This window comes from Scardinius erythrophthalmus (assembly GCF_964197995.2).
Source record: "Scardinius erythrophthalmus genome assembly, chromosome: 13".
Classification (NCBI taxonomy): Eukaryota; Metazoa; Chordata; class Actinopteri; order Cypriniformes; family Leuciscidae; genus Scardinius; species Scardinius erythrophthalmus.
This window is the reverse complement of record NC_138233.1, coordinates 11,285,189-11,313,089: the sequence shown is the minus strand read 5'-3', so window position 1 is coordinate 11,313,089 and position 27,901 is coordinate 11,285,189. Positions and strand designations below refer to the sequence as shown.

General features: G+C 38.6%; 1 protein-coding gene across 9 annotated transcripts in view; it reads right to left on the bottom strand.

The window, feature by feature from the left end:
* rapgef2b (Rap guanine nucleotide exchange factor 2b) overlaps positions 1-27,901 on the bottom strand; it is a 112,505-nt gene that overhangs the window by 8,315 nt on the left and 76,289 nt on the right. For 5 of the 9 annotated variants that reach the window (XM_081382753.1, XM_081382757.1, XM_081382759.1 and 2 more), the window contains 20 exons: positions 20,750-20,881; positions 19,561-19,596; positions 15,187-15,364; positions 13,435-13,571; positions 12,599-12,757; positions 12,105-12,257; positions 11,312-11,476; positions 11,123-11,230; positions 10,820-11,023; positions 9,941-10,049; positions 9,447-9,723; positions 9,210-9,367; positions 7,906-8,146; positions 7,392-7,778; positions 7,096-7,307; positions 5,490-5,613; positions 5,059-5,082; positions 3,880-4,103; positions 1,398-1,568; positions 1,153-1,302 (listed from right to left, as the gene is read on the bottom strand). In XM_081382753.1, the coding sequence (XP_081238879.1) occupies positions 1,153-1,302; positions 1,398-1,568; positions 3,880-4,103; positions 5,059-5,082; positions 5,490-5,613; positions 7,096-7,307; positions 7,392-7,778; positions 7,906-8,146; positions 9,210-9,367; positions 9,447-9,723; positions 9,941-10,049; positions 10,820-11,023; positions 11,123-11,230; positions 11,312-11,476; positions 12,105-12,257; positions 12,599-12,757; positions 13,435-13,571; positions 15,187-15,364; positions 19,561-19,596; positions 20,750-20,881 (3,349 nt within the window). The remainder of the gene's footprint in view (positions 1-1,152; positions 1,303-1,397; positions 1,569-3,879; positions 4,104-5,058; positions 5,083-5,489; positions 5,614-7,095; positions 7,308-7,391; positions 7,779-7,905; positions 8,147-9,209; positions 9,368-9,446; positions 9,724-9,940; positions 10,050-10,819; positions 11,024-11,122; positions 11,231-11,311; positions 11,477-12,104; positions 12,258-12,598; positions 12,758-13,434; positions 13,572-15,186; positions 15,365-19,560; positions 19,597-20,749; positions 20,882-27,901) is intronic. The other 4 variants (XM_081382756.1, XM_081382758.1, XM_081382755.1 and 1 more) reach the window with 3 other exon arrangements.

Genomic DNA, 27,901 nt, shown 5'->3' with positions numbered 1-27,901 from the left:
ATGGTTTCCACAAAAATATTAAGCAGCACAACATTATAAAAAGAAAGGAATATAAAATAAATGTTTCTTGAGCACCCAATTTGCATATTAGAATGATTTCTGAAGGATCATGTGACACTGAGGACTTGAGTAACGGCTGCAGAAAATTCAGCTTTGCGGTCACAGGAAATAAATAACATTAAAATTGAAAACAGTTATTTTAAATTGCAATAATATTTGAGAACATCACTCAAAATTACTGAATTTTTGATCAAATAAATGCAGCGTTGGTGGTGAGCATAAGAAAATTCTTTCAAAAGCATTACATTTTTTTTATAGACACCAAACTTTTGAACAGTAGTTTACCACTATTGAATGATGAGTTAGTAGGCAGTTCACTACATTTTGAAAAACTGCAATAATGGATGTTTGTGTGAGCTCTCTCAGGCTAAATCTGCATCTAGGCCCTGTTACCTGTTGGTGATTTTCTACAGAAGGAGGAAAAACCCTTCATACCATGGCTTCTTATAGCTGTGATGGCTGAATATAGGGGCAAAACAGGTGAGTAATGAGAGAGAAATGTTATGTGACACATATTCAAAAGGAAAGATGGAAAGTCATGCATCTGTAACTCTGAAATCAGATATAAGTATTTTGTATAACAGCAATAGAACAAGTCAACATTGGCAGAATATTGTATGTGTGATCTTTTTACCACAAGATGGCAGTATCAACATATTAAATGAGCTATGAAAACATGTTGGCACTAAGGGGCGCCAGCTACCAGAGAAATGAACTGCATGCCAGTGTCTTACAATATATTTCACTGCATGCTCACCATAGAGCTCTGATTCCACAGTTCACCGATAAGTCAATGGGGGAGAGTAAATTGAGTGTGCAAAGACCAGAGGTTGGAGAAAAACAACATATACCGAATGCCATAGTGCAGGGATCAGCAACTCCGGTCCTGGAGGGCCACTGTCCTGCAGAGTTTAGCTTCAGCCCTGATAAAAACTCACCTGCCTGTATCTATCTAGTAATCCTGAAAACACTGATTGCCTTGTTCAGGTGTGTTTAATTAGGGTTGGAGCTAAACTCTGCAGGACAGTGGCCCTCCAGGACCGGAGTTGCTGATCCCTGCCATAGTGTGTCTGACTCTGTGTGTATCCTTACCTTTCTTAGGTGAGCTGTGAGGAGACGTGGGAGGAGATGACAGCTGTGAGGAGTTGTTGGACACACTATCCTCTGTCTGTTTCTTGTGTCTCTCTCCTGCCTCCTCTGAAAGTGACAGTATCTTCTTTAGAGACTGCGGTGAGCTTGTGCCTGTGCAAACACAGTATGACGGAGCCTTATGATAACCATAAATTTATTATTGGAGGACCTGATTGTGTTTAAGTATCTAAATTACGTGGTCTTACCAAATGGCGGTAGGTCTTTGACCGGCACTTTCTTGCGAGATGGGTAGAGGGCAACGGCAGGCACTTGAAGCGCCTGGTTGGCTTTCTGAAGCTGCTGGCGCTGGTGGATGGCGGCCCGTGCGACCACGGGCGACGTGTCAGGTCTCTTCCGGTCCCCGGAACTCTTCGGCACTGTGAAATAGAAAGAATCTATTTGTAAACAACAAGCTGAATTATATATCTGAATAATGAGGAAATAATAAATAATAACAATATACCAAGTAATTCAAAGAATAACCCACTAACGTCCAAATTAACTTTTTGCTTAAAGGAACACTCCACCGTTTTTTGAAATAGGGCTTATTCACCTTCTTTCCTACATTTAGATAGGTGGGCAAATGCATTTTTGCCTCAGTGCATGCATTGTTTTAGTTTGACAGGGTCGGCGCTAGCTTAGCTTAGCATAATGAATGGAATCCTTTGTTGCCAGCTAGCATGTCCTGAGTAAAAGTAATATATAAAAAAAAAACACCTAATTACTTCTTGTGGCCTATGCAGATATTGACTTGGGACTATATTAGGGGGAAGCACAGGCGAAGCATTGCTACTTGGGCGCAGAGATATCACGCCCAAGTAGCAGTGCTTCGCCTGTGCTTCCCCCTAATATAGTCCTTAATATATATAAGTCAGTATCTGCCTAGGAAATCACCTAGTGTTAATCTGTAACGCTATTTGTACTCATTGTGAATATGCAGGCCAAAAGTAGTAATTAGGTGGGTTTTTGTTTTTTATATATTACTTTTACTCAGGACATGCTAGCTGGCAACAAAGGATTCCATTCATTATGCTAAGCTAAGCTAGCACCGACCTTGTCAAACTAAAACAATGCATGCACTGAGACAAAAATGCATTTGCCCACCTATCCAGGGTTTCCGCGGGGTCTTAAAAAGTCTAAAATTCTGAACTTTAAATTTAAGGCCTTAAAAAGTCTTAAAAACAGCCAGATTTTCATCCTAGGCCTTAAATTTTATTTAGTCAGGTCTTAAAAAGTGTTTACCCTCGTTCATTTCCAGAAACGCTGGCCGCAGAAAGTTATTACAAAGTAGCAAAAAAGTATCGAGTTGTAGCCTACAAAGCGGAGCTCTAGCAGGGGTCTCCAACGCGTCGCTCGCGTGCTACCAGTCGCTCGTGGCTTGATATGCGCTAGCTCGCCAGAGGCCGTTCACATATCGCGTCTTTTGCGCGCTCAAGTTTGTACAAATGTAGGCATGCAGCAAGCGCGCTCATAATTGAAGCGACGCGCCAATTTTTTACCAGGCGCAACGAGATGAAAAAAATCTAAACTTTTCAGAATGCCGCAAACGCACCGCAGGTCATGTGATAGGAACCAACCAATCACCCTTTTCCATAACAACATTGAAAGCTCAGTCAACACGAAGGATGGGGGTGCACCCAAACACTACTAATAAATATAAGCTAATGTATAAATGTCTGTAATTTATCTTTTTTGACTCATTCTTTTTATAAAAAAAAAAATATTTAAAGGCTGAAATATGAGGTTTATCTTTGTATAAAACCTTTTTTGTCAAAACTTTATTTGAACTTGTACATGTTAGTAGATAACATGCTGCAAGACACGCTTTTAAAATCTGGCCATCACTTTTAATGGTATTTTAATGTTCACGTAAACAAAAAGTGCATATTGATGCTAATCAATTTGTTTCGACATAAAACTTGTTGAATTGACTTCATTCTGTAGTATTAGTACTTTTTGAACAGGATTCTGTGATAACCGTGATAATTTTGGTCACTTTAAACATCTCATCATTTCCTCTCTAGGTATGATCAACTATGATCAACTAAAATCAACAATAATTGTGTTATTACAGTATAATGTGCAAAAGTACAATTTTCTATAAAAAAATCTACATCTCCCTCTCTCACACACACACACACACACACACACACACACACACACACACACACACACACACACACACACACACACACACACACACACACACACACACACACACACACACACACACACACACACACACACACACACACACACACACACCAGATAATCATAGATAGATAGATACTCTAATGATCCCGAGGTAACTATCTAACTTGGATAATGCATCGTGTAGGTCTTAAATTTCAATCTTTATGGTCTTAAAATGTCTTAAAAAGGTCTTAAATTTGACTTACTGAAACCTGCAGAAACCCTGCTATCTAAATGTAGGAAAGAAGGTGAATAAGCCCTATTTCAAAAAACGGTGGAGTGTTCCTTTAAACTACTAATGGTGAATGAATGGTGGAAACATTTACTCACTCACTATAAATGCTTCTTACTGGCCATGAAACTGTATTTTGCACTATAATTTTATTATTATTATTTTTTACTAAAATGTTTATTAAAATGTCTGTTGTGTGTTCTTCACATCCCATTGTTTTTCTCTTATTGGTATTTGTGTGTGCGTGCTTGCACCCTACTCACATGTGTTGATTGAGGGCTCACACTGCATTGAAAGTGTCTGCAGGCTCTCCTCGTTTGTCTCCAGGGTAAGGTTGGACAGGTATTGTTTGACCTTGCGTGCCATCTGTGCATCCTCGTACAGCTTCTTGGCATTGAGAAAGGAACTCCGTCTGACCCGCTTCTTGTGCCCGCCTGTCTGGGTTACATCCAGGACGGCCGCATTGGCACTGCCCTGGCTGAGTGACCTAAACACACACACATTAGAGTTAAAGATGCAGTCGGACTTTAATAGTGTGTGGTATGCTGATGCAGGATCAGATGCAGTCTCTCAAGTCTTTTTGACATGCAGTAAGTTGCATACCTTGCAGCTTTAGTACAATCCAAACACTCCATGCATTTCACATCTCAGCCAATCAGGCAGTTAAAATGCAATGTTATATAAAACAACAGAAGTATCGTACTAAAACTCTGCATGAGATTTAGGAAGAATCACTGATGATTTCCATTATTTTTGGTCAAATATATGTATTTTTACATTTCGGAGCAAAAGCATTTAACAATTTTTTAACCATTTATTTTATGCTTAAAGGTGATGTGCATAATTTCTGCACCTCTAGCATCATTAAAATCTTTGTATATTAAGCTAAAACAGGCTTAGAACTCAAAAAAGGTCTTATAAAAGGCAGGGTTTGCATCCATACACAATCTTAGTTTAAACAAATAATTATTTTTTAAACAATGACTAAAGAAAATAATTAAAAAGCAAATCATAAAAAATAAACTCACAACACTGCAAATACTTAGTAAAAGACGTGCAGCTATGGTAAGTAGTTTAGCTGGAAGGGGTACGTTAAATCACTTTTGCTAAAAATGGATCATGGGACATCAAATCATTAAATGAACTGGAACCAAACAACTGTAAATAAATTCATGCATACTGGTGGGGTCATGTTTGTGAAACATTCAAAATCTACGGTGGTAATACAACAGAAACATTAGGATGTATTTTAGAATGAGGTGAGTTTATTCAATGACCCTGAGTAGCAAAAGTGATGGTGGTCAAATGCTTGGATGGGATCCGTCAGAGCAGAAGCATTCTCAAATGAACCAGGAAAATAAAAATAAAGGATGGTGAGGAGCCAGCCCAAATTAAAGGAGAGGGCACACGTGATGCCAAAGGTGAGAGTTCACCATACTCACCCTAAACTCCTCCATTTCTTCTTCCTGTAAGGGAGAGCCATGAATAGTGAAGCGTGGGGCAGAGAGGGTGGACGAAGAGAGAAATGGGGAAGAGAAAAGCCATTGAGAGAAAGAGAGGGAGACACACTTAGATGAGGAGAAACAGACCAAGGGTACCAAGGTGAGGTGCACCAGAGACCAAAAGAGAGACAATAACTTCTCTGACAATAATGCAGACAAAGAGTAACATACACAATGGTTTAACTCTCCTGTACGTAAACATCACAAACATTTCAAAAAACCTTATTAAAAAGCCTGTGTGTGGAAGCGTGAGGTGAGAGCTGTACACATCGCAGTGAGTGAGCACTAAAAGCTACTCAGTGGTGTGAAGAGTCCAGTCTGGAAGAAAGGCAAAAAAGTCATTGTAGCAGTCAGATCAGGAAGGCACTCACCTGGTTCTGAACATCAGAGCTGGGTCCATGTTTACAGCTGCCATCCGGCCTACATGTCTGATTTCTTTAGCAATCATCCGCAGCTTCTCAAAGTTCACCAAACCGTCCACCTTCGAGTCATTTCCTAGAGTTAGCAATAAAGAAAGGGCTCATATCATTCATTTTTTTAAAATATATTTTTTTTTTCCTCATGTAAACTTATAATGTTGAAGTCATATTATAGGACTATTTTACATTCTTATACAACTATCGCTGCGTCTGCATGCATGCGTATATGCGCTGCGTCTTTAACCACTAACAAATAAACAAGTACCCTTTGCATGTGAAATAATATTTTGGGGATATTTTGGGGATATTTAATTTTAATTTTATCAAGCAATAAATTCCATTAGAAACAAACCTTGTTGAACTATTTTAATTTAATACTGTGAAGCTGCTTTGATACAATCTGTATTGTGAAAAGCGCTATGCAAAAAAAAAAAAAAATAAGCATCCTTCAGTAACAGCCTCTTTGTAAACCTTAAATCAAATGCACCGCACAAACTATTAAGATCAGACAGACATAGTCACTGTCCTAATTAGAAATAGGGGTGTAACGGTTCACAAAATTCATGGTTCGGTTCGATATGACACAGTGGTGTCACGGTTCGGTACTTTTTCGATACAGCAAAAAGGAAGAAATGCCAAGGAAATGTCCTTGATTTTAAAAAATATATATTAATTATTTATTAAAAGAAATCTTATTTTTAAATAAGTGTGAGTTTTCTTACATCTTAAAACTTTTAGTTTTAAAAATGGTGGTAATCTTTGAAGGATGAACAAATAATGTTTTGGTCATCACATTTAAATGTTATTTTTCATATGACAATATTTGAGTTTTGAAGTGCTGGAAAAAGATGTGTGATGTACTTGAAAGCATTTTACTATTCCTGCCAAACTTCCATAGTTACAGTTAGTGTTACTACATTAAATCCATGGTGAATGTTGCCGATTTGAAGCCTTTAACTAGATCATTCATGGCACAATGTTTCTCCTGGTTTCCACATCAGCGCTGTTTGATCGAATTGAGATCTACGGTTAATAACGGAGACATTTGAATGTTTCTCACTAGATCTCGCAGCGATGTTATTAATTAATTGGCGAATTCAAATGCTTTCTTTACTGGATCTCTTAGCGCTGTGTAGTAACAGTGTGTTGCTTGATAAAGATCAGCTTGCGCTGCACTGACATCGGTCCAAACTGCACAAAATAATAAGTGGCGCAGTTTTGTTCCTTTTTCATTACGTTTGCCATTGATGTTGGGCAACGTTGTGGTGGTCGCACCAGCGCGACTGCTAACAAAATTTTGGTCGCACACAAATCGAAAGCCTCGTACCGAACAGTTCAATACGAATATGTGTTTTGTTACACCCCTTATTAGAAACAGTCTTTAAAGGCTATGCAGAGTAGGTGCTTTTCATGGAATATAAAGCTATTTTATCTATCTGACACAATCTATTTACTATTACTGACAAATTCTCAAAACCAAAACTAAGTGATGTTCAATAATAAACAAACATGGATACTATACATGTCATCATGCCTACATCAGTGAGAACTATCTTACCTTCATGCAGGAAGGTGAGATCCTTCTTGATTACAGGGAAGAGAGGGATAATGGGTGGTTGCAGGTTCTGGCTGTTAAGAAGGTTCCGGTACTTTGCCATATTCCTGGAGGGATCAAATAGGTCTTGAAGATCACTAAACAGCTTCTCATATTTACTGGGCAACTTCTCCCATGTGCCTCTCAGCCTGGACACCGGTGCCAAATTCAGACCACTGGAAAAGACGCACAACGCCATTGTTATTTGAGACACCAAAAGGCCTAAATTTTTTTGCTCTTGAACTCGAGAATCATTTTACCTGATAATGGCAAACATGGAGTTGAAGTTCTTGCACTCGCGGCAATGCAGTGCAATTTTAATGAAGTGCTTGATGATCTTCATGCGTTTGAGCTGGTTGGGCTCACGCACCACTTCCGTGGCCACCCAGAAGGTCTCCCGATTGATGGCTTCCTCAAAAAGCTTGAGGCTGGGGGGCCCAGTAAGGCGAGTTTTCAGCTTAAACAGGTCATCAATGTACTCTGTGGGCTCGATGGCACAGAACAACTCGAAGGCGCGCATGGACAGCTGGGTCGCCACTTCCACCGTGCTGAGCTGCAGCAGGCTGATATGGCTCTCCCGTAGCAGTTCCTGGGCATCTTCATCCGAGCACAGCGTCTCTGTCTCCATGTTGCTTTTCAGGTAGTACCTACAAGTTAAATGGAGAATAGGCCAGTGAGAGGAGAGATCAACAGGTGTCTTAAGTGATTTTCCTCTGAAAAAGAAAATACTTCAGAAATTAAACAAAATGGCCACAAGGGCTCTAAGGCTCTCACCTGCCACTCAGCTGGATCCTGTCGGCCAGTTTGGAGAGTTGTTCAGGAAGTCGCCGCTGCTTGATAACTCCCTCAGGAGTGACTGACACCTCACACAACGAATAGGCTTCAGCAGCAGCAGTCAAGGCAAACTCTCGAATGGCCTGAGCTACGACTTCTTTTGCTGTGGTGTCCTTCCCAATCATGATGTACCGACTTTGCTGGTCTGCCTTGAACACTCGCAATACCTGGTCTGACATGTCTAAAAAACAAACAAACAAGAGAAATGACTCAGGCCCACACACTTATCCATTTCAATAATCAAGACCCAAGTATCAATCTTTATCTGGGTGGAAGTCCACTTATTGTACATTGATGGCCTGTTCCCCATGATCATTTTTACATTACTAATGACCATATGTCACTTTCACACTTAGAGTAAGTCCGAATCTGAACTGATCCACTTCTGGATCAGTTATTGATCAATGTAATCAATGTATGCATTATCTCTACATGAACCACTTGCCCCACTGTGTTCAACATTAACCCATCACCGGAAGCTTATTGGTGCATATGCATATTCAGAAGACACCTTCACACCAAGCAAACAAATCAACTTTCAATGTCAATCAATCCCATTCTGCAAGAATAAGCAACATAAATCAGTGAATAAGAATCAATCAATTAACTAAATAATTTTGATGAATCCCACCAAATGCAAAGTGTTCACAGATTAAGACCTGATTGAGTCGCACCAAACGGTGCTACATAAAGAATTTTAGATAGCAAACTCAATGTTAAAATTGAGCAGACAAGTGCCCTGAAGATGATTGTGATTAGAAAAATGAGAATAGTTAAGGAACCTCTGACGGGACAAGATCAAATACTTACTTATAGGCACTGCTTCTGAAAGAGGACATTCAGGACAGCATGAACATCTTGTTAAATATGCATGTATTGAGATTACACTTATGTGAAAGATTCTGTAAATGCCCTGACGGAAAGTGCAAGGTAAGATATTGCACGAATATATATACATTTTATCCTGCCAAAGATTGCAAATATCTTTATTTACCAACTCAAAGTCTGTTCTCTCTTAAGGAGGTGGTCTAACCTGGAAGTACAAATTCTATCCCTAGGGAAATGATTGTTGAATGCTGTACACCCTTTAAGCCCAACCTAAAGCCACAGCCTCACTCTAACCCTAACATCTATCACTAACATCTGAGTGGGTAATAAGATAAAAAAAAAAAAAAATCAAGAACCAACAAGAATGTTGATGCAATAACATATACTACTTTGTGAAACCACATTAAGCGTCTTACCAGGTTGGTTGTTGAAGTCGAGTATGCGATGGTGTGACTGAAGCAGGTCAGGGTTGCTTGATGAAAGGTTTCCACTGACAGGAAGAGCAGGAGGGATCTGCTTTGACTGCTTTAGCCCTACAATACTGTCATCCTGAGACTGTCCCACCCCAACGTCACTGTGAACAAACAAGAAGAGTTATGAGCTGCAGTGAACCAAATCACCAATGGAGCTTTCTTATATCAAGCTCATCTTACTTGTAAGGTTTGGGTGGAAGAATACTGGTCAGTGTCTTGTCGAAGATCTTCTTCAGCTTGTTTCTGCCACCAACAGTGTTGGCCTTGGCTTTTTTACTAGCTTTCTCAAGACCCATGACCTGCTCAACATCCACAGCCAGGTCAGGGATGGAGTAACGACTAGCTTTCTTAATGTCCCCAATTTTAGGGATGTGAGGCGCCCCGTTTTTCCTGTCTGGCTCCTCTTCCTGTTCTTGCTCCTGGTCCTGGTCAGGCCTGGCCAGTAGCTCCTTAAAAACTGAGAGCAGAGAACATAGCACAGAGAAAGAGTTTTAACAATGCCATCTGACATTTTCAAAGAGCAAATAGTCTTTCAAAAGTAACTACAACTACATTTTCCCCTACTGCAAGAGGAGAGCTGACTGGCAATTTTAATATTATGCGTTGTGTTAAGTATAAATAAATACCTATCATATACCTGTGCAGCTGTGGTAATTTCTGCCAGTGTAACTTACCTAAGAGATTGGTTTTCACAGTAATGGACAGGTGCGTGTTGTTTTTGAGAATCTCGTTGACTTTGGATAGCGGCACATTTTCAAAGTTTTGGCCATTTACCTCTAGTATCTGGGAAAAAAAAAGATGGAAATCCAAGGTCTCAATCAACATTGCAGCTGGGCCAATTAATAAGTATACATAAAACAATGTTCTGCCCACTTTTTAGTTTTTGAACATACACAAAGTATTTTTTTCTTTATATATATAAAATGGTGACCATGGACGTCAGTTTACAAGCCTCTTGTCCATAAATTAAATGAAAACTTTTTCTATACAATATTTACTCAAATTAACCTTAAAAACAAATTGTTTATCCCTTGTCAAAGCTGTTGACTGATACAAGGGGGAACTACCACATCTTTTAATTGGCTAAGCAGATAAGGTTATTGTTAATAATCTCAAAATCAACCATCCTCTTGTGGTTCGGAGGGCAAATAGATAGCAACTCATTAAACAGGTTTACGAGCCAAAATACTGCACTGAGTGAAGGGCAAAAGGAAACAGTGTGACACTCAATTAATCTGAAATCACATTTTCCGCTTGGGTTCAGAGGCTGAAATGTATTTACCTTTATGTATGAAAGTCAGACTGAATGGATACAAAATATTTTTTTGCTCTTTTTCTTTATGATTTAGTAGAATGCTCCCAGTTCTGTGACTAACTCCGCTTTCACTGGCTGACAATGCCAATTACAAATGCTCTCACACAATGTTTTCCACTTCCAGTCCAACAGTACTATTACAGCTGCTAATGCCACAGCAAGTTGCTATTACGGTGTCAATTTAACAACTATTTCTGTAGCCTACTTCAGATCCTGCATGGTGCTGGTGTGACATTACCTGATCTCCTCTTTTAAGGCCGGCCTCTGCAGCTTTGCTGCCTGGCTCCACGCTGTCAATGAAAATGCGAAAGCCCTTCTCTGAACCCCCCAGCAGGGTGAAGGCCAGGGGGGCTTCCCTCGAGGGTTTTGTTAGGGTCACCACCCGCAGTTTAGCTTTGGCAGCACATGCTATGTTTAACAGTCTTAGGTGCCCACACATTTTCTGGTTCAAAGAAAGGCATTACATGAGATTTTTGCAGTCAACTCAGCTACAAAGCTGAAGATCACAAAGGAATTTAATGTTTTATTGCACACAACTGACCTCTCTCTCCAGATTGTACTCGAACTCCTCAAGAAAATGTGTCATTGCGAGGTCACCCTCAAAGTCGTTGAAGTGATTGTTTACCCACAGCAAGACTACCCGTGTAACCTGATGAAATGTGAGGTTACCAATCATACATCTCATCGGGAACTGATTGATTTAAATGCTTGCATAAGTGAGTCTATGTACCTTGTCCCTGAGGCTGGGGTCATGGAACCACTCCAACAGTTTCTTGCCCACCACCATGGGGCTTGGCAGGAAGGTGCGGTAGGTAAGCAGGAAGTCCTCGATGTAGGTGGGGTCCACCACCGAGTGCTCTTCTACAAGGTGCATGGTAAGACGCTCTGGCGTGCCCTGTAAAAAACAATTATGCTCTTTAAAAGGATGCCAAAGCAATGCATTTTTACTCCAATTTTGGCCTGTTACTCTCTGATGTGGGGTTGACCAGAAAAACAATGAGTCAGTTTCATTGTTGTTGGGCAAAGTTTCCTCAGCTCCAATCGTTAAGGTATTGGACTTGATATTCAGTCCATATATGCTTCTACTGTGCTAAGCATATTTCCATGTTTAGGAATCAATAAAAGGCTATGTTCAAAGCATCTGTGTAAATCAGGGCAAAAGCCATGTCAACATGAGAGTGCAAGTCAACTTTTCCTATTGTTTTTGCAGCGTGGCAACTCGTTATCTCATTGGGATCAATTCATTCTGCAAACTCACAACTGGAATAAAATATAATTTCTCTTTGCCGAAGTGCCACAAAACAGAGGTGCAGGAAACACTGGTGTAAGTGTTAAATCCTTAAGCTTAAGTGAGCTATAATGGACCTCATGACAGGTAACATTCGTTCTGGGAATATGATTTATGTAAAAATTACAATTCTCTAGTTAGGAAAGCCTTTTTTGTCACTTCAGCTACATTTCTGAACATTTCTTTACCTCTGGGTGTGAAAACTTGTCACACTCGTTCTGAGTTGGGTTCTCACCTTGATGACAATGTGTCCTTTTCTGGTGCCTGTGCGGTCAAGCTCACGGTGTTCCTTCACCATCACAATCTCACCCTCCTCTTCCACCTTCTGCATATTTTTCTCAACTTGGTTTAGGATACAGCAGTAATCTTGCTGTGCTATGCAAACAAACTGACAGAGAAAGAAAGAGTGAGGAAGACGACACAAACTGTGAGGGGAAAGTAAATCAGTTTTTTGATGCAACAGTATACCGTACTCAAATGATTTCCCCATGATAATTACACCAGTGCGCCGAAACAGAGACAAGATTTCATTATTGCTAATTTTTCACTAATCAATCACCCCCATTATTCTCATGCTTAATGAATGGACAGAGCCTCATCACTTCTGCAATAAATGAGTCATTACAAACAGCTAAAATAGGTTGGGTGGGGATAAGAGACATTCTTCTTTTTTTTTTTTTTTTTTTATCCACAAAAATGTTTAAATCCATACAGTATTGTTTGACTCACCTGGCAGTCATCCACCTTGGTCTTCATCACCCCCTTCATGTACTCTTTCTCCATAGTGGGGGACACACCGAAGCTGTTGCCCATGCACAGGATTTCCGTCCGGCCATCTGGGTGCGTCACCTCCACTGAGCCGTTCAGAATCACAGACCATGAGTCCAGCTACAACAAAGGAACGATGAAAAGTTAACAGAAAGACACAAATATTTTTTAATGTTATATTACAAATTAAATCATTTTCAGGATGCAATGCGTTATATAAACCTTTGTGGCAAAATACAAAACTTGTGCACAGGGACTTGGGTATGTGCTGCTCCTTTTTTTTTTTTGAGCATACATAACAGCAAAGAACTTGCCATCACAGTGAACTGTATGAGCCTCAAGCTCTGTCCTGCTTTCAATTATATGGATGCATTAGGGGAGAAAATGGCTCTTTTTGGCATGTCAATACTGAGATAAGGAGATAAGTGATTCCCGCTGTACCCCGGGCATCTTGTAATCTCAAGATGCTGAATGCTGGCATCCATTGAGGTTTGACAGTGCAGAAGCTGAATGGCTGATTGGATGTGACGAAAGAAGGAGGGGGGTGGGATGGGGTGAAGACTGAAGTGAAAGCTGGTGAAATATTAAAGTTGAATGACACAACTTCAAAAATAAAAAAAATAAAAAAAGAACTAAAATTGGGTCACTGTGAAAAGCTAGGCTAATAGCCATCAATGCAGGAAAAAGTGCTGGGTATGTACTATACGTGCTTGGCCACACATATAGGTTAAAGGTTAAATTGAGGCTTCAAGTAAGTGCAGAAAAGCTAATGCCATGTCACGGTAAGTCTGACCGACCTCTTCGCCATCATTAAGGACGACTGTGCCAGCCCGTTCCACCACAGCAAACACCATGACAGCACAAAGCTCCCTCCTGACGGACATGGTCATGTTGGCAAAGGCCGGTAGCTGGTGCATGAACTCCAACAGTTGCTCTGAAGAAACAGAGTGAGAAAAAAGAAGTGAAAGATACATTTAAGACTAAGTGAGATACATGAGAGTCTTTGAAAGTCTCTCATTGTTATTTGTTCTCTCTATCAGATGCAGTTTGTTCTTCTCACATGGAGAACGGAAAACATTCTTTCCACGGATATAAAAATAACAGCAACCAAGCAATGAATGCATTATTAATACGAAGCTATTTCTGACAATTCGGCTAATCCTGCTATGCAATATACAGGACAAAATCCATTTCCGCCGTGACAGAGACGAAACATAGTTTTTTCAACCATAGACACTTCCAAGGGGTTGATTTTTATTAAAAATAACAGATTTTTACAACAAACAATGTTTTTTTTTTTTTATTATTATATGGATGTCAAATAAAGCGGTCTTAAATTTTGAAAATTTGTAATAAAAATAGCATTGATTTTTAAAAACTACAGTATGATGATCAAAACTAAGAGTATTTAGTGCATGAAAATGATTTCTTTAATTATCGATTTTTATATTACAACTGTCCCTCAGTTGCTGTCATTTCCGTTACACTTTTATCAAAAGTTGATCTAGTTGATAACAGAGTCAGTGAAGAGTTCAAGATAAAATTTAGGACATGCAATGTGAAAAGAAAACAAATTAAGATAATGAAGTGTGTATTAAGAATAAAACGGAGCTTGCCTTTTTATTTCAATAGGGTTAGGGTTAGGGTTAGTGAATGTGATTTTCACCGCAGAATGTTATTAAATACAACGTCATTTGATGTGGCAGAAATGACACTGTGATGGAAATAACGACCTTCAGAAAAATGACAATTTTCCTGTGATGGAAATATACAGTATACACTGATGAACATTGTTAGTGGACATTTTAAATCAGTTAGTGAGAATGTGAAATGTGTGTTTAATTGTCTTACAGTCTACAGTGCCAAAAGTACTTAGTGAAACACCCATTTCCATTTTTTGGCAAGATTGCCTGTCTCATTTTGACAGCCTAGCCAAGCCTAGTCTATCCAGTGTGTTTGTCATTTTGTTGCACAGAACACGGTACATTAAACTTCTCATCCATTCATTCCAACACGATCATTATTTTACAATCAATATGAATGACTGGAACTGACCAGCAATATAACAGTTTTTCTATAGTAATTTAAATGTTATTCCCTCCATGCTTGACGGACCAAATAAATCAAGTATTTGGTTTTAGCTGGTGTGACAGGGGGCTGCCCAAAAGCCCTGAGTAATTCAATTGAGATCAAGAAGAGTTAAGACAAGAGATTTTGGATTTTGCTCATGGCCTGTCTGGGTACTCGATGACCTGTGCCTGGCACGGCACCACTGAAGCGTAGCTGTGGAAGCAGCTCAGCCAATCAAATTTTAATGCGCTTCGAGAGACTCGGCTGAGAGGGTGACCTACAAAAAAACAACACGTCTCCCCCACATGCTTTTCTTTTGTAGTCTCCCCGACCTTTTGTTGCCTTCTTTTCCTGGCAAATTATTTCATTGCTTTCGAGAATCTCCACTTTCGTCCCCTCCAGAAAATTCTAGTGTTTGCATTATGTTCTAGCAAGGGATCTTCGCCAATGCTATTCAGGATTATATGGGAAACGCTCACCTATGTCATCATCCGTTCGGTCCATGGGGTCTTTTTCCAGACAGTCCCGGACGATATCTCGACTCATGAGGGGATCTGAGGCTCGTTCGATATCTTCCTCATCGTCATCCTCCTCGGAGTCAACGGCCGTCTCGGGCAGGCCACTGAGGTCCATGTCGCCGGGCTCACTCTCGGTGGCCTATGAGTAAGAAAACTTCAGTCAGTCATAAAGTATTTTGGACATTTTTGTTTTAGATTTGTAAGTCACTGTGGTGTTTCTGCTAAATTAATACATTTATCCTGAACCCTGAATCTGATCACTGACCTAACATCAGTAATTAAACAGATTTCAAAAGTATATAAATTTATATAGAGCACAGACCCCAAAAAAGAGATTAAAGGCTAAAGAAAACCAAGTCCTTTCCATTAATTCAGAATCAAAAGAAAATGTCAAAAGGACATTAATAGCAGCAGCCCTAGAGACAAAAAAAAAAGAAAAACAAAAAAGCCAAATAACCACGCACAGGTACCAACAACAATATTTTCTAAATAATAAAATACAGAGATAGATGTTTGAAATCCATGTTTGAGAAAATACAACCCAATACTTCCCCAGCACATGACCTAACCTTAGAAGGTAGGCAACAAAAGAAAGACCCATTCCGTCATGTACGCCACAATCTCCTGTCGCAACCAACCCTGATTCTCTCACCTGACCGAGGAGCCCCAGCGACGCTCTATTCCTCCCTGTAACTGCCCACAATGTCGCCTTCACCAACTGCTTGTAGAAGCCGGGTCCCAGCCGCATTTTTAGAGCTCAGGCTTCCAGCCACTTTTAATTTTTTAAACCTCTCGATCTGGGCTCACACAAACACATTTCATTTTGACTTAAATGACCTGCATTACTCATCAAATATTCAGACGGTGCTGAAAGCAGCCACTCAGAGGGCGACTGGGGCGGGGCGATGTGAGGCTGGGCTCTTCTTTAGGGTGGAGTGGGGGAGGATAGCGGTGACAGGTGGCAAAATGCACTAATATAAAAAAGAGAGGGCTATCTATCACATAGCATCCCTTTTAAGATGGTCAACACAACTTGTGGGAATACATCACCTAAAAATAATAATTCTGTCATTTATTCACCCTCATGCTGTTCCAAACCCGTATGACTTTCTTTATTCCCCAGAACACAAAAGGAGAAACGCCTAAGAGTGTTTTCCATGCGATTACAATAAATGTGGACTGAAGCTTTTAAGTATTTCAAGCAAAGCACCATAAAATATCATACAATACAATGCACAGTTTCAGGTTTAAAAACAACAACACAACATGCTTTGTGTGAGAAACTGACCACAATTTAAGTAGTTTTTTCATTAAAAATCTTGACATCTGTTCATAAGAGAAGTGGCAATGTCCTCTTCTTAAGCAAATGATTCTTCTCAATCAGATTTTTTTTAATGAATCGTATTCCTTTCCATACTGGACTGATATGGTTTTCAAGTCCAAATTAAAATCTGACTCAATGATCTGGTCACAGCGGTTAATAGCTCACTAGAGGTCATCATCAACTAAAATAATAACTTAAATTCCAATCTGTTGCTGAAAAAAAAAAGGTCATAGGAACCAATTTTATGGTTATTTACATCCTTTTTTGAAGCTTAATGGCTCAATGTAATTGAATTCTCCTTGTATGTTCAATGTAACAAGGTTATACAGATCTGGAATGACAAGACGTCAGTGAGTAAACGAATACAGGGAGAACTGTTTCTTTAAGGTCCTCATGAAAACCTCCATGTACTCACAGATGCTTCGAAAACTCTGTGGCACTCATTTGTCCAGGAGCTCAGACTGGAGTTAAAACATGAACACAGGTCTATGAATGAGCAGTATTTACAAATGACAGACAATCTCAAATGCTATATCCATCAATTCGCAGGAAACCCCAGTAATTCCTTACTCTCGACTGTGAATTAAATATGCATTCTCTAGGCAGTTAGCTACTGGTGCACGGCGACTGGATATCTATGTGCTTAAACAAAAACAATCTTGTTGAAGAAGGTATCAATGACAGTTGATTAATGCGGTTTCAAGATCTTAAAATCAATACACTAAGCAGTCACCCATTAGTTGAACCTTTTGGGATTTACATTACATCACATCTTCATCCAGACATGGTTAGGTTGATGACTCGCTTCAGCTCATTAAGGCTTGAAGAAAACGAACGCACTCAAGACACATCTTGACAAACCAACTACACCACGTCGGGGTCGTCCAATCAGTTTCCCTCCTGTACTTTGAGGAGATGCAAACCAAACACCACCACTAATGCAGGCTGAGGAGTCGTCGAGCTGGCTTCTCTTATGAAAACCGTTTAAGACCTAATCAGGAAAGACAAACATAGGGGCTGTTAATACGTTGTAGCCGATGACAGGCCCGATCTATCTTTCAAACTGCCATGTCTGGTGCGATCCATAGCTCTGTTTAGGCGGCAAAGATGAGCGTGAAGGGAACATTAATTTTTTAGCAGGGCTATTCTTGGATCAATGCTTTCAAGCCTCCCTGAAGAACCTGCATCATTATTTATTCAAATGTTTTAAAAAAAAGTGACCGTTTTGACAGTCACATTGAGGATATGGGCCATTATTCTTGACAATAGAGGCCTGAAGAACTGAAAGATACAGTAGCTGGAGCCTAAAAGTCTCACCACTAGTAAAAATGCTTCTATTGTGTATTATTTGATGTGGTTTGATAAAAATATTCAAATCAAATTGAGGTAAATGTTAAATTAGAAAATTAGCATAAATTTCAAAAAGTGAGATTGAATTATTTAATTATTTTTTACATCAAAACTTTAAATTATATACACTATCATTAAAACGTTTGGGTTAGGAGGATTTTTAAAACAAATTAATACTTTTATTCAGGGATGATGCATTAAATTGATCAAAAGTTAATGTAAAGACATGCATAATGTTACAAAAGATTGCAATAAATGTTCTTTTGAACATTCTATTCATCAAAGAATCCTGATATGCATCACGGTTTCCACAAAAATATTAAACAGTACAACTGTTTTCAACATTTAAAAAAAATAAAAATGTTTCTTGAGCACCAAAATCAGTCTATTAGAATGATTTCTGAAGGATCATGTGACTGAAGACTGGATTAATGATGCTGAAAATTCAGCTATGACATTACAAGAATACATTACATTTTTAATTATATTAAAATAGAAAACAGTTATATTATTTTATAATAACGTTTAACAGTATTACTGTTTTTAGTGTATTTTTGATGAAACACATCTTTCAAAAATCATACTGACAGCAAACTTTATAATGTTGTTTTCATTTCAATGCGATGTGAAACTTTTGGACACCACTGTACCTATAACAGGCAAACATCATGTTAGATTTGGAGAAATCAACTTATAATTACTTTCTCTGTAAATGCACTTCAACAGGCTTATTGATATGTTGTACACTATGGGTTGGTGCGGTCAGGGGTCAATGAAAGGCTAGTTATGTTCAATTAAGTTTCATGAGACGGCAAAAAAAAAATTTCCCCCAATGTTCAAAAACTACAAAACAAACACTTGCTGTATCCAATTCAGATTTCAAATTAAGCAACAAGTCACAAGAGCCTATGCACTGCAGTAATTTTGCCATGGGTATGTGATGCTGTGGTTGTGGTTTATTGCTTTTATAAAATGGCAATACAATAAATTATAAAAAGTATTAATTATATTTAACAGTTTTACATTAAGTAACATAGTGATACACAGCAATTAATTAGCTTAACTGTAGGCTGTTTATGGTTGCCAGGCAAACACGTGAATAAAAGAATGTACAATTGTAGCTTCAAGCGCTACTCATCCAATCAGAATTTAGAGTTGAAACAATACATTTTATATTGACAACGTTTCATTCAGCCTGCTCTTGTTTTATGAGACGTGGACCGCAAGGAGAGGTGAGGAGCATTGTTGTAAAGCGTGGTGTAGAGCAGGGAATGCACAACCTCTTTTCACGAGGACACAGTCCAGCTGTTAATGAGCCTTTAACAGATGGCCATCAGGCCAAGATCAAGGACACTGCATAAACTGAATGATCTCCCATACACCTTTGCACACAGGCCGCCGCAAAACATCCACAAACACATCACGCAAGGAAATCAATTAAACAGCCAAGCAAATACCAAGCCAAACACAATTAATAAGATTAATGGGGGAAAACAGAGACATTTTAAAGACCGACACAAATATGTAAAAGGGAAATGGGGTTCTTCTGTTTTAATCTCATTGGCTCAGTTTCACAGGTCATTGGCTCAGCTTTAGCAATAGTGACAAATGTTTAGTGACAAATGTTTACCAGGGGACATGCATACTGATAAAATATGTACCTTGAATACACTGTAAGAAGATTTGGATAAAAGCATCTGCCAAATGAATCAAATGTAAATGAATGAAATTAATAAAGAAGGATGAAAATTGCATGCACATTGAATAAATAGTTCAAAATTGTTCAAATGTTTGGGATCAGTAAGATTTTTTTTTTCATGTTTTTAAAAGAAGTCTCTTATGCTCACCAAGTCTGCATTTATTTGATCGAAAATACAGTTAAAACAGTAATATTGTGAACTATTATTCCCATTTAAAATAGCTTTTCTATTTGAATATATTTAAAATTGTGATTTTTTCTTGTGATGGCAAAGCTGAATTTTTCAAGCTGACATTTCTCCAGTCTTCAGTGTCACATCCTTCAAAAATCATTCTAACATACTTATTAGGTGCTCAAGAAACATTTATTATTATCAATGTTGAAAACCGTTGTGTACAATTTTTTTTTCAGGATTCTTTGATATATTGAAAGTTCAAAAGAACAGCCTTTATTTAAAATAGAAAGCTAGTGTTACATCATTAATGTCTTTGCTTTCACTTTTGGTCAATTTAATGCATCCTTGCTGAATAAAAATATTCATTTGAAGTATACACAAAACACAAAACTTTTGAACGGTAGAGTTTAATGTAACAAAAACTTTTTATTTCAGATAAATTCTGTTCTTTTGAACTTTCTATTTATCAAAGAATCCTGAAAAAACATTTACACACCTGTTTCAACATTGAAAATAATAAGAAATGTTTCTTGAACAGCAAATCAGCAGATCATGTGAAACTGAAGCCTGAAGTAATGATGCTGAAAATTCAGCTTCGACAGTACAGGAATAAAATACATAGGAATAAAATTGCAATTATACCTCACAATACTACTTTTTACTGTATTATTGATCAAATAAATGCAGCTTTGAGAGCATAAGAGAATTCTATCAAAATATTTCCTCCTTTCCTCCAAAATATTCTCCTTTCAGGTGACACGGAACAACATGAGAGCCAAGAAATGTTTTATTTGTTGGTAAACTATTCCTTTAAGTCCTAGCTGCATTAGTCACTGAGGAATAAACCAGTAAAAATTGTTGACTGCCGTCAGTTCAGAACATGAAGTATGTGTCACATTTTGATGGCATTTGTCACAAAGCTGCTACTCCTACGTTACCCAAAGACGAGGTGTCTAGCAAGGAATGGTGTTGTCACCTGGTAAATGTCCGACAGGCTGCTGCTCCCAGAATCACTGGTGATGCTACATCCTGAGTGGCTGGAGGAAACGTGTGTCACCTGCGGGTGGATCCCGTCTGCCAGGTGTAATCTGCTGAAGTCTGCCGGCAGCTGCACATGCAAACAAACAGAGTGTCAGGATGTACGACTGACCATAAGTCCATAATCCATAAACATCCTGCAATGCATCTAATAACCATGACAGTATAACCATCAGCCAATCTGTTCATTGACATTTCTCCAAGATTTTCAAGTATATGACCTCAAAGCGAATAGATATAGACTTAAAGCAACAAAGTTCTGATCTTGATTTCAATGGACTTGTCAAATGTCAAAGATTGCAGTGTGTCTTTTTTGCTAGAGTTCAAAGTAATGTCAGTTTTGTGGAAAGCTGCAGTCCACTATGCTATCATTTATTCATCACACCTGCAGTCTGATGTTTCTGATATGACTTCTCAAGGATTTTTGGTGAAACTAAGCCTCAGACACATTTAATGTTTTATTCGAGCTGAAACAAGACCAGACAATATCTTAAACAGGGGCAAGTTTCCCCTCCACAGCATCCATAGTTCTGCCAAATGCAACAAAATGTCAGCCGGGTCAGTCACATTTAATGTGGGGGTTTGCTAGTTTGATTTAACAGAATAGCACAGCTCCTTTGCTAATGCTAATGGTTGTTGACAAGCGGTTTTGCACACAAAACTATTCTATGACCTCAGAAGACTTGGAATTTAGTGCACAGGCCATATGGACAACTAAAGACTCATATTTTCCACAATCCTGCATTGTTTCCTCAAGTCTGCTATTAAGCCTGTATATACATTGATTCCCTGAAGCCAAATTTGGACTGAAGCTGTAGAGAAAATGCAAGAGAGCCTTGGCATTGGAGTACCATCTTGGCTTACAGCAAGAACAAGGCTGGTTCATTTTTACATAAAAACAACCATTGGGAAAACAAATAAAAATTCATAATTAATGAAAGAAAGACGCTTTATAGATGAAGACTAAAAGATGCATGTGGCATGATTTTTCCTCTGGTTCAGTGTGAGCGAGCAGCTCTCTTGTGGCGACGGTCTGTACATATTTGAAGGGGTGCGGCTGCGAGAGCGTAGTGTGTGTGTGGGGGGGGGCTTGTGCAAGAGGAAAGGCTCTGACAACAGCACTGAGATAAGGAGCTAAGAACCAATTTCAGCTAATATTAGAGAGCACACATCCCACACACACACAGCCACATTCCGATAAAGCCCATTCAATCGGCTCCCGATAGTGTCTGTGTGTGTGCTCGTGTGTGTATGTGTGTTCACGAGTGAAATTGCTTTTTTGGGGGGCTATTGGATGTCTTCAGCCAGCTGTGGCTGAGTATAGCTTTCATAGAAAATGCATCTGACCTAATTTCCACTCCCATAATCATATACATGCCGGAAATGCAGCCAATTCTCCCAGGAGACTGAGAGCTTGAACAGAGAGAAAACAACCTTATAGATGGAGTAGAAGCAGATAAGGAAAATTATATATTTGCACAGTATCTACAGTGATACAGGTGCAGTAACAGAGGGGGAAAGGAGGTAGATGCCTGTTGTTTGATGTGCTGTGAGGCTAAAGCGGTTTGAACACACTAATGTGTTGATGAATATTCCTCCTCATATGCACAAATTCATTATTTGAATCTATTTCCATGGCAGTTCATTCATATTAATTGAGGCTATTTACACCTAAAAGCAGAGAGACAAAGAAAGAAAGAAAGAAAGAAAGAAAGAAAGAAAGAAAGAAAGAAAGAAAGAAAGAAAGAAAGAAAGAAAGAAAGAAAGAAAGAAAGAAAGAAAGAAAGAAAGAAAGAAAGAAAGAAAGAAAGAAAGAAAGAAAGAAAGAAAGAATGTACAACAGAAAAAAATAAATGTGGGACAAATGAAAACAAAAAAAGACAAACAGAATGAATGACAAAGCAGACAAATAAAGATGACAAATGAAAGATCTAAAAAAAACATGAAATACAAAGATTAAACAAAACTATATAAAATAAAAATTAACAAATGAGAGTGAACAATGAAAATGAACAAATGAAGTGAATATAGAACTACAACAGAGAGACCAGGCCCGGATTGGGTAATCGGGAGAATCGGGAGAATTCCCGGTGGGCCGCTTCACTTTTGGGCCGGTCGAGGATTTTTTTTTTCTTTTTTTTTTTTCTTTTCTCACATTTCAATGTCACGTTAGTAACATTACACGTTCCGCCTTCTGACACTGCAGCGCGCAGCCTCTGCATGGGTTGTACCATGTGAGGGAGTTCTCCCCTCCCCTATTATAGAGTTGGTTGGGTCCACAGCCAGTCTTTTCCAAAACGTTTTAGGTAGGCTACTGCGGCCGCGGGCCGCGGCATCGCCGGCGCCTACCGCGCCTGGCCGGCCCTACCGTAACGGTACGCGTCAGGGAGGATGGCTGGGAGGAAGAGTCCAGGAGGTATGGAAGCTTGTTTGCGTCACAGAATAAAACGTTTTAAAAGATAATTGCGACTTTTTATCTCACACTTGCGAGTTTACATTTCGGAATACATCAGAATTGCGTGAAATAAAGTCTCAATTGCGTGTTATAAAGTCAGAATTGCCTGAAATAAAGTTGCAATTGCGTGTTATAAAGTCAGCATTGCGAGATGGTCAGAATTGCGTGATATTAAGTCTCAATTGCGTTTTATAAAGTCAGAATTGCGAGATATAACTGTCAGAATTGCCTGAAATAAAGTTGCAATTGCGTGTTATAAAGTCAGCATTGCGAGATGGTCAAAATTGTGAGATATAAAGTCGCAATTGCGTGTTATAAAGTCAGCATTGTGTGAATTAAAGTCGATTGCTTCTTATAGTCAGAAATTGCTAGATATAAAGTCAGAACTGCGTGAAATAAAGTTGCAATTGCTTCTTTTTAAAGTCAGAAATACAGAATTGCGAGATATAGTCTGAATTGTGTGATATAAAATCGCAATTGCTTCTTATAAAGTCTAAGTGAATTATTATTTAACCTTTACATTATTTGTTGAACTATGGTATTAATACCAACTACACAATAGTAACAACTGAACTGTTGCTTCGTTTATCCAAATTGGAAAAAGTGCTAATTTGGAATTCCACCGTGGAAAAAGTGGGCCGGTCTTGGGCATGAACTCCAGGGCTGAAAAGTGGCCCCACTCCGGCCCTGAGAGAGACAATGATAGAACAGAAGAAAAACAAAAAAAAATAACAGAAAAAAAAATTAAAACAGAAAGCAAGCACAGATTGAATGAATGAATGAATGAATGAATGAATGAATGAATGAATGAATGAATGAATGAATGAATGAATGGACAAAATGGGAAACAGAACTAAAAAACAAACAATACAGTGGGGAAAAAGAAAGAAAGAAGGGGAATTAAATGAAGACAACAGAAAAACAGAACAAATGGAACAGAATAAAAACAAAAAATCTAAAGAACAAACGAGCAAAAAAGATCAAATAAATGACGGAAAGAACAAAAAAAATTGACAAATGCAAGACAGTATGAAAAAAATGGAAAATAACAAAAGAAAAGAAAAGAAAAAGTGTATTTAATTAGGGTTCTTGAAGCACCAGTACACACTTTTAGGGTCAGTGGGTGCATTCAGCAGTTAAAATAAAGGCGCTGTGATAGCAGCAAAGTGCCTCAATCCTCCCTCCTCATCCCTTCGGTCGTGTTCCTCAAGGCTATTCCCTGAGCAGTCCTGGATGGCCACAGAGCTGTCAGCTATGATACACACATCACCTCTCCTCACGCTACCACTGCAGAAAGAAGCCATCAAAACCTCCACCATGCCAGTAAATTCACTTCTAAGGAGTGCACATGGGCTTTCCTCACGGCTGTCAAAGAAATGGGCAGGGGACATTGAAGCAGTTACTAGCTTTCGCTGAGCGGAGAGCAATGAGAAATGCCATTTTTCAAGGCTTTTTGTTTGTAAATGAGGGTGATTAATTTGCACATAATTCTTCCCACAGAATTTCAACAGCATCTTCATTACGGTGACAAGAACTTCCTAGAGAAAAGACTGAAGTATTTTTTGCTTTAAGTGAATTGTCATTGATTTTTTTTAAATGTTCTTTAGGTGAAGGAGAAGGATTGTGACAGACTGAAGAGAACTGTGAAAGAACACCCTGTTTAGGCACAACACCTTGTTTTCTGAGCTGGAAAATCTGCAGAATGGATTTAAACATGGTAAAATGTTAAAGGAACACTCCACCGGTTTTTGAAATAGGGCTTATTCACCTTCTTTCCTACATTTAGATTATCTAGGAAATCGCCTAGTGTTAATCTGCATCGCTATTTGTACTCGTTGTGAATATGCAGGCCACAAGAAGTAATTAGGTGTTTTTTTTTATTTATTTTTTTTATCACTTTTACTCAGGACATGCTAGCTGGCAACAAAGGATTCCATTCATTATGCTAAGCTAAGCTAGCGCTGACCCTGTCAAACTAAACATGCACTGAGACAAAAATGCATTTGCCCACCTATCTAAATGTAGGAAAGAAGGTGAATAAGCCCTATTTCAAAAAACGGTGGAGTGTTCCTTTAATCTGTGCTGAGAACATTATCAAATTAGCCACAATAAAGAGGATATATGGAACTTCATGAACAACAACAGCTTCTCCAATTCTGCAGGAATCTCTAGATTTGTCTGTGGGTCAGCTTATGACAGAAGTAGTGTTCCAGAAGTAGAATTCCCTAAAATTCACGAATATTACATAAATTGTCTATGACGTTCAATGCATCTTCAAACCTTGTCTGATCTTCTCCTAAAATACTTTCCTTTTTATATATTTTATTATAAATCTCACTGCCACACGCTACACACAAATAGGCATTTACTGAACAAGAAATGAAACTTTGGAGACTGATGAAGTTTATTCTCTGAGCTGCATATGCATGGGTGATTAACTGTATTCATCAAAACAGATAGAATCACTGCTCTCAACCTTTTTTTTTTGCTTTCAAATGAAAAAACAATCAGTAGCATATACAAAATAAACAACATACATCAATACATTTATTTATTTTTTGGGACTGAAGATTTTTCTAATAATTTTGTATTTTAGGTGTCATGTTATACATTAATAATTTGTATGTGTTGCAATTGATGTGTTGAATATTTTGTTGATATATTGATGCATGTTTATTTTGTATACGCTATTGTATTTGTATATTTTTGGGGGTGTTTTTCTGAAGTTGACCTTGTTGTTTGGACTCAATTGATTGTAATTTGGTGATTGAGTTTGGAAACGCTTGTAATGAGAAACACCTGAGATGAGAGTCTCCACCTGGCAATCATTGGACTCACACTCTTAAAGATTTCTGGCGAAAGTATCGTATGATTCACTGATTAAGGCTTATAGACAAAATGTTTGAACTGAATGATTCAGACGTGCTTTGTTGCACAATAAACTTTTTTTTTTTTAGATAATTTAAAAAGGAAGACAAGAGAGTGCGGATCTTTTGTTTTTCCATTTAAAACTGTATTCATAGTCATATTTTACCCATATATGTGAGTATGTGAGTTTGTCAGCTAAACTGAATGTAACAAGACTGTATGCTTTTTAAATAATGGCAAGACAACACATCTTTTACCTCAGTTATCCTACATCAAACGAACCAGTTCTTCAAATTAATCATTCAAAAAGATTCATAGGTCACTGGTTTTATTCAGTCTGAAGAATGCTTCACTTCACCAACTCATGAATTAACATCTGACTGGCTAACTGAACTGCAGGTTATCAGTACTTTTAGGGATGCCTTTTAGGGAATGTTTTGTTTTAAATTATATTTCGACTTTATGACAGTCAATCACTGTTTGTGGACACCATTAAAATGAAATTAAATGGAAATAAAAACAAAATTCACTGTGACTTTTCTTATAATTGCCATGAGTTTACCTGCAAGTGGCAATAAAAGACACTAGGGTGCTTTTTGCCTAAAAGTCTTGGACATCTGGCATTTATGAGAATGGGTTGGAAAAAGTGGCCTCTTAATTGTCTCCTAATTCTCGGTTGCACAGCACAAGGGAAGTGCCGCGCTGCGGACATCTCACAGGCAGGCTTATCGCACACCGGTCACTTCACGTCACACTCACGTTCTCAAGTTCAAGGCGACAGTCCAAAACAGTGAATCTAATCACAATATAGGCAAAAGCTCCCTTCAAGAATCAACAAAGTGGCGTCAATGAGTTTGAATTAAGGTAAAAAACAGCAAAAATGGAAAGAGAAAGTGCAATCTATATTATTTTGCTATATGTAGCATATCAATTCAAGCCATAAAAACAAACCTGTTACTGAAAAAGTCAGTAATGTACATATATTTGTCTATTCTGTTTTTATGGAACTATGGAAAACTATGCGAGTGACGCTGTGGTGCAGCAAGATTTTAAACTGGAGTCGTAGTCGGGCGCCGGCGGTGTGTGTACGCTCATAGAAAATTTTAAAGATGTGGCGCTGCACAGCGTTTCTCAGTGTGCGGCCCACTTTAAAAGGTCTTTAAAGTGATAGAGCACAATTTATGAATCATAACCCACCAAATTGACTAGTGTGTTGATATGTGGGATTTCACCCACACTGAAAATTGGTTGCCAGGTGTTAATTTCAAACCAGCAAGGGACTAATGGTAGTATAATCTGCTTTGGTCATAATTCAAATTTTAAAAAAATGACCATAAAAGTTTCATTTATCAGCAACAGCCCAACCTATTTTGACTACATACATCTTTGGTATGCAAAGACATAATTTGGACAAATTGTTGGCAGCGACAGCAGTCGATATACATGTGTCAATAGCAATATCCTGCCTGCCTCCCGTGTCCACCCAGGGGTCTGCTCCTGTCCTTTAAGTGCCCTTTTCATGTCACTGTTGCACATAATAATGACTTAACTCTCTTACCACACAATTTAGGGCAGGCCTTCGTCAATTAACCCAAGAGGCTTTTAGTCCAACAGCGCAGAGGTCACAGACAGCACGCTACACTCGCAGGGGTCCCAAATATCCCTCTTGTGATGCCTCTGGGGGAGTTTGTAAATAAATGAATAAGCTTATGGCTACATTGCCCTTTTACACCCGAATGTGAATGTGAAGTTAATAAATGCTATAGG